Source organism: Bison bison, unplaced genomic scaffold (genome assembly GCF_000754665.1).
Source record: "Bison bison bison isolate TAMUID 2011002044 unplaced genomic scaffold, Bison_UMD1.0 scf7180017864461, whole genome shotgun sequence".
NCBI classification, from domain to species: Eukaryota; Metazoa; Chordata; class Mammalia; order Artiodactyla; family Bovidae; genus Bison; species Bison bison.
Window position 1 is genome coordinate 17,205,561 of NW_011495023.1, and position 12,651 is coordinate 17,218,211.

A 12,651-nucleotide genomic window follows, 5' to 3' on the forward strand; every position below is an offset into this window, starting at 1 on the left:
TCCCTACTGTGACTCGCCCCCTACCACCTCTTCAGTCGTACGTCCCAGCACCCGTCCACCCCACAGGTGACCACCAGAAACCACACTGACTGAGGCTGCTGGATCCAGGCTGGTCTCAGAATGCCTTCCCTTCCTTGTCACTTAGAAAATCCCTCATTATCCTTCATGGCTCAGCTGACTGTACTTCTCGATGAGCCCTTCCTAACGTGCTCTGTGAATTCCAGCCTCTAGACTGTTCGTGTCCAAAGGGCAGGGGCCCCATCTGTCTCTGCATCCATGGAATTCAGCAATGTCCGTCACTCCCTACACATAATAAATGTCTGTGACATGCCTTTAGGTCTCTTTCTAATTTTAATTCAGCAACGTGCCCCTCTTTTTTTTCCAGGAGTAACCAATCGACACTGACTACCCCTCTGGAGTTAGAAACTGACGAGGGACAAAGTGGCTCCTCACTTTATAGGCAGGAACGAAGTAGGTGGAGCCAGCTCACAGGCTTTTGGGTAGGAGCCTCACTGTCCAGTTTTCCCTCCATGAAGCCCCTATTTCTGAAGAGAGGAGGACCTCAGAATTTCAGCCAGAACTGTCAGTGAGCAGAAAGCAAAACAAAGTTCTCTGCCTGACTGCTCCTGCCTTCGGCAAAATTCTGCTTTCGAAATGGCGATGAACTTGAGCAATCAAGAGAAGCATTTGCTTAAGCTGCTCCTTTCCAGGGGCTGAAAACACTAAGCACCAGGGTCTGAAGTCTGTCCTCATTTCTGCTATGATGGGACCAGCCTTGGAATCACTTTCTTTTTCTTCATATAACTTGGGAACCAGACTTGGAATCACTTTCTTTTTCTTTTTCTCCATAAACTTGGGATTTCAACATCTGTGAGTAAAGACCAAAACATACCTGGTCCTCTCTTAACACCCACACTAATACACCCCCAGGACTCTGAGCTTGGGCTGCCTGGACCATGGACAAATACATTTTACTGTGGGTAGATTTTAAAAAAGCAAAAAGGGTTTTTTTTTTTTTTTTGGTTAACAGTATTTTTCAACCAATAAAGCACCCTCTCCCAGTTAGTCTAAATCAATCAATCAATCAATGTCTGTCTGTCTCTGTCTCCCTCTCAAAGCTTAGGGAGAGCTTCACTGGTTTGGAGGACAATATTTCGAGCTCCAAGGTCATGTGTAGGTCACTGGCTTGGAACACCAGATGAGCAAGCCAAGCCCTCTCTCCCAGGCTGCGGCTTCAAGAACTATGGGTGTGGAGCAATGCGCAGCAGGAGCAGAACTGCTGGGCTCATGGTCCAGATGAAATGTGAGTTTGCTGGGAGAGAGGGGGAGGCCTGGCCCATGTTTTATGAGTCCTGGCTGTGGGCACACAGCCTCTCACAGGGCTGGACCAGCATTGCATTCCTGGACACCGCATTCAGAGTCTTGAGAGTAATCAGAGATGTACAGAGTGTGACCTACTCTATTTCGGCTGCTATAGATTTAAACGTATGGGATTGCTGTCTATTCATCACGTGGCAGAAATGCAGAGATGGCTTCTCAAGTGGGGACACTGGCTCAGAGGGATGTGATACAGCAGTGCAGGGAGGCACTTGCACATGGGAGAAGACCCAGAGGCTCTTTCCTTTCCATGAGGGGGCTGACATCACAAAGCGTAGCACCAAAAGGGGTTCCTTGAGAAATATCGTATGACATCCCTTATATGTGAAGTCTAAAAAGAAGTAAACAGATGAACTTACTGACAAAACAGAAAGAGACTCACAGACTTAGAGAACAAACTTATGGTTGCCAGTGGGAGGGATGTGGGAAAGGGAGAGTTAGGGAGTTTGGGATGGACATGAACACACAGCATATTTAAAACAGATAACAAGAACCTACAGTACAGCACAGGGAAGTGTGCTCAACGTTATGGGGCAGCCTGGATGAGAGTTTGGGGAAGAATGGATACATGTGTATGTACGGCTGAGTCCCTTCGCTGTTCACCTGAAACAATCACAACGTTGTTAATCGGCTATATTCCAATACAAAATCAAAAATCAAAAAACGGGGCGGGGGTGGGGGCAGGGGCCGGTTTCCTTGGCTGACTCCGAACAACAGGAGAGAATGGACAGCCCTGATTTCTGCATGAAACACGAAGTCCCTGTGGTCCTCCTTGGGGTGCCGTTTAAGAGTCCATCTCTGCACCAGGTTATAGAGGAGAACCGGGAGCAACACCCAGACCCCAGAGACGCACCGAGGACACACAGCACCAGGGCTGCTGGCTCTGAACCACGTCCCCTGGCCTCTGCACACCCCAGACCCCACGCAGCCCAGGAGGGGGCACAGTCGTGCGCTCTGCTCACCGCTGGGTTTCCGTCACACGATCCTTCTCCTTCTCCTCCAGAAACACAACTCTAAGTGATGGCTGCACACTTGGGCCAACCCACAGAAGCCTAATAAACCTGTAATAAAGCAGAACCACAGCACAATAATTCTATAAAGCTGAACCACTACGCGTTGTAGCTTCAAGTGTGTCTGTGGCTCCCACTGGAGATCCTGGCAGCACAAGCGGTGGAGACTTCCTACCCTAAGGGGAACGCAGACACGGGTGATTTGGGGGCTGGGGTGACAGCGCTGAGGAGGAGGGCGCTGTCCGGATGTCTAAGTGTGGGAGAACAGGGTGCGGGGTTGGGGCCAACCACGCAGGCAACGTGGGGGCAGGGCTGGGCGGGGCTTGGGGGTGCATGCGAGTTGAGGAGGAATTTCTGGGGTAGGTGGACGATGATAAAAACTGAAAAGTTTCAAGAAAAGAAAATAAGGAAACAATATGGAGATCCACTGATTAAGTTCTGAAACAGAATTCACTTTCTGATCGTTCACATTTCACAGCCTCAGGTGACAACTTGGTCCAGAGGCCAGAGAATTGCTGGTCTAGGTTGACCCCAAGGTCCGGTTTGGTTCTAAAAACCTGAGATTCTGTGACTCTGAGGCAAAGCACTCTCATAGTCACCAGAGAAAACCGGAAAGAATTATGAGAAAGAAAATAGTGTAATACAGATGGTGGAAAGGGATCCAAGGACAGATCAAGTGGGTCAGCACCAGGCGTTCAGGAGTGAGAAGTATTTATGAGACAGCAAGACAGGAAATAAAGATAAAAACCCTGGATCACACTTCAGCTCCCTCAAATAGGGACTTGGTCTAGAGCAGACGATCCCCTCAAAGACCCCAAAGTCATCTGCTGGACTTGTTATACCAGCGTGGACTCCTTAGTAGCATGCATGGGGAAAACTCCCTTTGGAGGCTCTACTAGAAATGTCTGGTAACCTCATCTGTGGGATGGAATGCACACACCGTATCAGAGCGAGGAGAGGAGAAACATGTTGGCAGATACATCCTCAAAGGATGATGCTTATTTAGGAATTCTTCCAGGTTCTCCCAAGTCCTTAGCATGACCCACATTCCCACCTCGGTGCCCTGGGAATGTGAATTCCACCAGGACAGAGATTTTTGTCTGCTGTGTAGACGATTTCATTTCTGGTACCCCAGAACAGTGCCTCACTCACTCCAGTCACTCAGTCAGGTCCGACTCTTTGTGACCCCATGGACTGCAACACACCAGGCTTCTCTGTCCATCACCAACTGAATGGCAAACCACTTCAGTATTCTTGCCTTGAGAACCCCACGGACAGTATGAAAAAACAGTGCCTGGCTAGTAAAGAATCCTCCTGCAATGCGGGAGACCTGGGTTCAATCCCTGGGTTGGGAAGATCCCCTGCAAAAGGGAAAGGCTACCTACTCCAGTATTCTGGCCTGGAGAATTCCATGGACTAGTCCATGGGGTCACAAAGAGTTGGATGTAACTGAGTGACTTTCACTTTCAAGACACAGTAAAAGCTCAATAAATGTTTGTTGGAGGAAAGGGATGAATAATGTCTATTTTACAGGGAAAGTACCAGACAGAGTTTTTTATAAAGTAAAAAAGTTTTTTCGTTACCCCTCACTGCTCCACCCACAGTCTCTAGTCTGTGATTACAGTCCTGCTCGCTTCAGCAAGACAGTTTCACAAGTCTGAATTAGTTCACCTCCTCTCCACATTCCAAAATCTTTGGGGAAGAGTTTCCTTATTAGATGAGGCCTGATTTCCCTGCAGGGCTTCCTGGCAAAGGCCTCAGTGCATTCTGATCTTTTAGCATCACTTATGCAAATCCATGGCACCTGGACTCCCTGCACCGGGAGGCCTGGTCTGCAGGCCTTTTTGTAAGCTAATTGCATGGTGAGCCCTGAAGATAGGATTGCTTTCCCGAGTCACCCTCCTAACTGGGCCCTCCCTAAATATTTTCTGCTGATGGCCAAGTGGGCAAGCTTGGCCTTTTTCTCCCTAGAAACACGATCCTGCTTTCTATACCAACAAGTATTAATTCAAATCCCCAGTGGGAAGTCCAGGATATGAAAATTACAGTAATCTAATCTTGTAGAGGAAGACGCATGAATCATCATTACACGGTCTGACAAAGAGCTAAGTGATTAATCCCAGGCTGCACAGAGGCTGGGGTCCACAGCCATGGCTTCCTGGGGTCTACAAACCAAACAAGCAGACCCACCCAGCAAACATCAGAGGCGACACCATGGTGTTCATCCCAAGGGCACACGCTGGAAGTCTCATCATTGTTTGGAAAATTCTGTGACTGACGGGCCAGAGGAGCTGCAACCTGGGGCTCAAAACTCTCGTTTTACCTTCTAATTCCAGTGTCAACTGCTTAGGCTCTGAGGTTTAATTTTAAGTAGAAACTGGGAGGTTTGCAGAATAATGGCTTCTCAGCAAGTGACCCGAAACCCCAATGGTCTCCAGGGAAAACAAAAGACTATGCCCAGGACAAGACAGGCCACCAACCAGGATGCACTCTGCACCACGTCACAGGAACCTATCTTGCTGAAGGAAGGTCCTGACCTTGTCCTGAAACTTTCAGAAAGAACACTGGAGCTCCCAGCTTCCACCCAGAAACCGCAGCCCCAACACCCTGGGAACCTTGGTCAGGGCGCCCGCAGCCCTGAACCATCCCTCCACTTTCTTTTTTTCCCCTCTACTTTTTCTCTTACACAGCTGTGTTCAATTTTCTGTCCTTGGGGTTTTTAAAGGAACATTTATTCTAGGGCCAGGATTCTCCAGTTTTATGGTTATACAACTCCCTCCCAGGGCCAAAGAATGTTTGAAAAGCCTAAACCCGGCAGAGAGAGTTAGTAATAGTATCCAAATGAAAGTGAAAAGTCCAGACTTGTTCCAATTTCGATTCAACCGCTTACTTGATTATATTGTACCTTCTGTTTGCCCTTCAAGACGCTTGCTACCTACTGTTTTTAAATCAGATACAAGTAGGGTGTGGATATGTCTGTGTGCATGCGTGTCTGTGTCTCTGTGTGTGTCTATGAGGGCATGTGTGTGTGTCTGTCTCTGTGTGTGTGTGTCTCTGTGTATGTTTGTGTGTATCTGGGACCAGGTAAGGTGGTCCTGGTCCAAAAGTGTATTTATATTCTTCCACAGTTACTGTTTCCTGCTTGATGGTAAGTTTTATTTGAAATAAGACATTCATCATAAATTGGATTGAATAAAAGATCACAAAGAATGATGCCTGAAGGATTTTTACGGACTTGTTTATTTTTCCTACAGAGAAAGCCAGACAGTATTAGGTTTTTGGTAGTAGGACAGCAGTTTTGTTTTTTTTTTAAAGAACCCTAGTTTTTACTTAAACAGTCAAACTAGTGGCCTTGTTAGCTAAAATGCCCGAACCTAAGTACATTATCAACATTCAAAAAGCAGAGACCACTCCCCTCACCAAACATACACAAACATACCCACACACCCCAACCCCACCAAGAAAAGAGCTCAAGGCCCCTACCAGCCTGTGAAATGCTAACGAGGCTTCTAAATGCAGCCAAATGGAGTAATCTCAGAAAATCCTAAAGTGCTTACCTGGCTTCTCCTCTCTTCCTGTTACCTAGAGTCCCAAACCTCAGAGAAATCTGCCCAAAGGTTCTGTCTACACAGGTTCACGAACATCCTTTTTGGGTTTTTTTTGGGCCCCCTGGAGTCTCCCAAGGGCCAGCCACCGGCTTCATACACACCCCACAGCCTCGATCTGATGGACAAAGCAAAGTTCAGGCTCCCGGGCTGAGGTCTGTGACACAGCACACACCACTCACATGAGAGGTCTGGCTGCAGCCCAAGGCAAACAAGACGATTTTGAGAAACAAAGTTATTTGCACAGACCCACCCTTGCGCAGAGAAAATGGAATCAGTTTTCCTCCATGGATGGATCTGAAATGCTGTCCGTAGCACCTGCTAAATGCAGTCTGATCCCCTGCAAATGATTACAAGATGCCTGGACACTAACCTTGAGACCTGAGCATGATGGGGGACCAGGGCAGACTGTTCTCAGGGACCGCGGTAGCAGAGCACACCAAGACTTTCTCTTCTGACCATCTTCTCTCGCTCTTTTAAGATCAGGATAATCAACAGTGCCCTTTAGCCCGGCCTTGTAGGCAAAATGACAGGTTAAGGTTCAAATGATTCCTTCCAGATAACCAGACTCTAATTGTCCCATAAGTGGAAGTTAGTAGAGATCTCTAAACCCAGGGCAGAGGACAGCTGAAAAAAAAAAACAGATTCTGGACTCATGGTTTCTTTGAAACTGGTGATTTCCTCAAGTAGGGCAAACTCCTGATAGTGATTTCTCATAATAATTAAAAACTAATACAATTATGTAAAGTTTAAAAATAAAATAAAATTTAAAAATAAATAAATAAAAACCCTGTGGATCTGTGCTTGAGAACAAAGATGCTTCTTTCAGAAGAAGATTGTTTTCATGAAAGTAACCCTGATTTTCTTCCCTCAAAATCCCTAAACTGCACGCCCTCTACATGCACAAGGAAATACAACCAAACAACAATAACCACATCAAAATAAGTTTTCAAACCACACATACAAGGAAAAAATCCTTAAAGAAGGCTTTTAGCAGAGCTTGAAAAACCAGTGTGTTTTCCCATATCATGCCAAGCCAGTTAGGAAACACTGGGTTTTAAAACTAAGGTTTTATGATCAGCCACTTACATTCCATATAAGAAAAGGCAGAAATGTGAGCTGAGAGAAGTCAGATACAACTTTAAAAATCCGACTTACCAAAGTGTGCAGGGCTGCGCACACACGCACGCACGCGTGCGCACACACGCACACACACTCCTTGTAAAAGAGAAAACAAACACCACTTGGGCTCATCCAAAATGCACAGTCTTTAATCATGGTCTCAAGACATGATGTTTGCCCAAAATATCCAAAGTGCTTAACAGCCTAAGGAATAGTCCAAGTTCTCAAGAGAAGGTTGTTACTTGAAGGACCATGTGTCTTAAACAGTTGCTTTCACACAATCTAAATGAATAAAGCAGCACTGGGGAAAGAATGCACTGATGCAAATGGTAAGGCCCACAGTTCATACACCTTTGAGGCTTTCTAGCTGCTAGTGATTTGTGTACAAGGATGACCTGCCTGGAAATGCACTCATTCTTCACCCTCAAAAGTCCAGCTGCCCCTGTGGCATTCCTATAAATAGGCTTATGAAACTGCACCAAACTCAGGCGTTCCTAGGTGCACCTTTTGAGAAAATCACCCTGTTCCCCCCCACCTCACTTCAGGATCGGCTGTAGTCTTGGGAGCCCCAAAGTTGGGATCTACTCATGTCTGAAGAGCTGTGACGCAGTGATGTAGGCACAGCCAGGACTTTGCTCTAAAAAGACCTACATGGCCTCTATTAACAAAAGCTTGTAGGATGTCTTTTCTTTTTAATCTGATTTCAAATGAAGATTATTTGTTTTTAACTTTCTTAATTTTTTATTGAAGTACAGTTGATTTACCATGTTAGGTTAGTTTCTCGTTACAGCAAAGTGATTCACTTATACATATACATATATCTATTCTTTTTCAGATTCTTTTCCATTATAGGTTATTTTAAGATATTGAATATCGTTTCCTGTGCTATACAGCAGAGCCTTGTTGGTTATCTCTTTTATATATAGTAGTTTGTACCTGTTAATCTCTAATTCACAATTTATCCAACCCACTTTTCCCCTTTGGTAACCATAAGTTTGTTTTCTTTGTCTGTGAGTCTATTTCTCTTCGCAAATAAGTTCCTTTGTATCATTTTTTTAGATTCCACATATAAGTGATATCATATGATATTTGTCTTTCTCTGACTTACTTCACTTAATATGATATTCTCTAGGGCCATCCATGTTGCTACAAATAGCAATATTTCCTTCTTTTTTACGGCAGAATACTATTCTGTTGTATATATGGACCACATCTTCTTTATCCATTCATCTGTCGATGACCTTTTAGGTTGCTTTCATGTCTTGGCAAATTGTAAGTAGTGCTGCTATGAACAACGGGATGCATGTATCTTTTCACAGGAGAGTTTTTGTCTTTTCCAGATATATGCCCAGAAATTGGAGTGTTCAATCATCTAGTAGCTCTTGTTGTTGCTCAGTTGCTCTACTTTTAGTTTTTTAAGGAACTTGCACACTGCTTTTCAAAGTGACTGTACTGATTTACATTCCCACGAACAGTGATGGAGGGGTTCCCTTTTCTCCACACCTTCTCCAGCTCAAATAAAAAATCTTTTAAACAATTCAACCTAAACTTCAAAAAAAAATTATGTCAGTAAAATCCTTCTCTCAGCTTTCTCCCAATCAAAATAATAAAAGAAAATCAAAATCATCAGAGGACAAAGAGTACAAAGTCTGAGGACCCTTCTCTGGACTCCAGCCCAGCACCACCCTCCTGCGTCACCTCTACCTACAACGGGCAGTGTCTCAGATACAGGAATTACACCCATAAGAGTTTGCCCCATGGAAGAGATGACCTCAAACCCGACCAGCACTCGGTGTTTCAGCCAAGCAGGAAATGATCCAGGAGCAATTTCCCCCAGAGTGTGGCTCATCAGAATTTCTAGAAACAGCTGCCTCACTGCTTTTCTGCACACACCTTCTCAATCCACTCTGGTCTGGGGTCCCCAGCTCTGAACTACCATCATCCTGGTCACCTGGGCTCAAGGACCCCGCCCCCTCCCACTTTCTGCCTCCCTGGCTGGCTGCCTCTCCTCTACCCCATCCCACCCTGAGCCTCATTAACAAACTCTTTGTGTTGTCATCCTTTCAGATGAACTTACCTGTTACCTAAATCCCATCTATAGTCAGAGTTGCTCCTCAGAGTTCTGGCATCATGTTCAACCATCTACTTAATACCTCTTTGGGATATTCGACAGGCACCTCACTTTATATGTCCACAACAGAAATCTCAAGTCTCAAAGCTGGCCTTCCTCATGAACAAACAAACCCAAAAAGAAAAACAAAGAAAACCCTCCTTCCCCCAGTCTTTCCTCTCCTCAGAAGCTGCCAGGATTTGGGAGTCATGCTTTCTGCCCTCCTAGTCCTCACTCCCCAAATCTCAGCTATCACCAGTGTTGACAGCTGTACCTCCAGGAAACATTTTTTCTTATACACAACAGCTTTATTGATATATAATTCACACACCATACAATTCACCAGTTTAAAGTGTACTAGTCAATGGTTTTTAGTATATTCGTGGAGCTGTACAACCATTATCAAATCAGTTTTAGACATTTTCATCACCCCCAAAGGAAACCACATACCCATCAGCAGTCACTCTCAATTTCCCCTACAATAATCCAGTCTTGAGCGGCCATTAATCTATTTTATGTCTCTATAGATTTGCCTGTTCTGGAAACTTCATATATATGGAATCACATAATACACAGTCATTTGTGTCTGGTTTCTTTCAGTGAGTATATTTGCAATATTCATCTTTGTCATAGGATGTATCAGTACTCCATTCCTCTTTACAATCAAATAGCATCCTATCATATGAATAAACAACATTTTGTTTGTTCATCAGTTAATGGACATTTGGATTATTTTCATTCTTTGGCACTTGTGTATAATACTGCTATAAGATGCAAACTATTATATATAGGATGGACAAACAATAGGGTCCTACTGTATAGCACAGGGAACTATATTTAATATCTTGTGATAAACCATAATGGAAAAGAATATAAAAAAGTATATATAACTAAATCTTTTTGCTTTATAGAAGAAATTAACCAAACACTATAAATCAACTATACTTCAATAAAATTTTAAAAATAACACTATGTTTTTATATAGAAATATGCTTTCATTTCTATTGGGCATATACCTAGGAGTGGATATGCTGGGTCATAAGGTAAAATCTATGTTTAACTATGTTAGGAACTGCCAAACTGCTTTCCAAAGCAGCTGCTTGGGAAAGATTCTGCATTCCTACCAGCCATGTATGAGAGTTCTAATTTCTCCATGTCCTCACCAACACTTGTTACTTTCCATCTTTCATAGAGGGTAGGAAGCAGTATCTCCTTTTGGTTTCAATTTATATTTCTGAGATGGCTGGTGATATTGAAAGTTTTCTCATGTGCTTATTGGCCATTTATATATCTTTGCCTGTTTCAGATAGTTGCCCATTTTTGAAGTAGGTTATCTTTTTATTCTTGAATTGTTAAGAGTTCTTATATATTCTAGATACAAGTATGCCGTTAGGTTATATGATTTGCAAGTATTTTCTCTCATTCGGTAGGTTTCTTCACTCTCGAAGTGTCTTTTAATCCCCAAAGTTTTTAATTTGGTTGAAATCCAACTTACCCATTTTCCTTTTGTCACTTATCTTTTGGTGTTATGTCTTAAAAAATTAATTGCCTAGCCCAAGGTCATGAAGATTAACATTCCTCTTGTCTTCTAAGAAGGATGTAGTTTTAGGTCTTACATGTAAAAATTTGATTCATTTTGAGATAATTTTTATACACAGTGTAAGGTAGAATCCAACTTCATTCTATTGTGTGTTGATATTCAGTTGTCCTAGACTATTTGTTGAAGACACTATCTGCCAATGAATTGTCTTGGCATGACTGTCAAAAATAAATTACCATAAATGTAGGAGTTTATTTCTAGTCTATCAATTCTATTCCAAAAATTAATATGTCTATCCTTATGCCAGAACCACTGTCCTGAGTACTGCAGCTTTGTATTAAGTCTTGAAATCAGGAAGGGTGAGTCTTCTAACTCTGCTTTTTTTTCAAGATTGCTTTAGCTATTCTGGGTCTCTTAAATTTCTCTGTGAATTTTAGGATCAGTTTGTTGATTTCTGCAAGAATTCATCTGAGATTTTGATAGAGACTGCATTGGCACCCCACTCTAGTACTGTTGCCTGGAAAATCCCATGGACGGAGGAGCCTGGTGGGCTGCATGGGGTCGCTGAGTCGTACGCGACTGAGCAACTTCACTTTCACTTTTCACTTTCATGCACTGGAGAAGGAAATGGCAACCCACTCCAGTGTTCTTGCCTGGAGAATCCCAGGGACAGGGGAGCCTGGTGGGCTGCCGTATATAGGGTCCCACAGAGTCGGACACGACTGAGGCGACTTAGCAGCAGCAGCAGCAGCACTGAATCTATAGATCAATTTAGGGAGTATTGTTGTTTTAATAATAGCAAGTCTTCTGATCTGTGGACATGGGAATTTTTTCCATTTATTTGGGACTTTAAATTTTGTTCAATATTTTGTAGCTTTATGAGCATGTTTTATATTTCTTTAATTACATTTATTCCTAAGTACAGGCACATCTTGTTCTATTGTGCTTTACTTTTCTGCACTTTGCAGATACTGTGTTTTTTTTTTTTTAATGCTAAGTGAAGGTTTGTGGCAACCCTTTGTTGAGCAAGTCTATCAGAACCATTTTTCCAACCCCATTTGCTCACAATGTCTCTGTGCCACATTTTGGTAATTCTTGCAGTATCTCAAACTTTTTCATTATTACATTTGTTATTGTGATCTGTGATCAGTGACCTTTAATGTTACTATTGCAAAATGATAATGACTTGCTAAAGGCTTCGATGATGGTATTTTTTAGCAATAAAGCATTTTAAAATTAAGGCATCTACATTGTTCCATTAGACATAATGCTCTTGCATCCCACAACTTTTCTGAAGCTGATCTAGATCTCAGGTGGAAAGATTTCAGTCCTTTACAATTAAGTATGAAGTTAGCTGTGGGGTTCTCACAGGTGCTCTTTTTAGGTTGAAGAAGTCTGCTTTGAGTCTAGTTTGTTGTTGTTTATTTAATCTTAAAGAGGTGTTAGAATTTGTGAACCAAATTAGTATGCACAACACATGTCCAGATTTCTCTGCATGAGACCACTGTCGTTGTTGTTGTTGTTCGTTTGCTAAGTCGTGTCTGACTCTTTGCGGTCCCGTAGACTGCAGCATGCCAGGCGGGCTCCTCTGTCCTCCACTGTCTCCTGGAGTTTGCCCAAATTCGTGTCCACTGAATCCGTAATGCTATCTAACCTTCTCACCCTCTGCCTCATCCCCTTCTCCCTGTGCATGAGACAGGCCCGTGTGCAGCTGTGTTCCCTCTGTGTTCGCTCCCTGTACCGTCTCCACGGCTCGATGCTGCTCCTCTTTAGAGGTCTCTGCTTCAAGGCAGAGCTGGACCGCCCTATTCCAAGTCCCCACTCCACCACCGCCTCCTCCCCAGACACGTGCCACACAACTTTCAACACACTCAGCCATTATCCTTC

General features: G+C 43.6%; 1 protein-coding gene across 2 annotated transcripts in view; it reads right to left on the reverse strand.

The window, feature by feature from the left end:
• Positions 1-12,651, reverse strand: part of SVIL (supervillin) — a 255,184-nt gene that overhangs the window by 176,511 nt on the left and 66,022 nt on the right. For both annotated transcript variants that reach the window (XM_010860023.1, XM_010860021.1), the window contains exon 4: positions 6,366-6,619. In XM_010860023.1, the coding sequence (XP_010858325.1) occupies positions 6,366-6,381 (16 nt within the window). In that variant the 5' untranslated portion in view covers positions 6,382-6,619. The remainder of the gene's footprint in view (positions 1-6,365; positions 6,620-12,651) is intronic.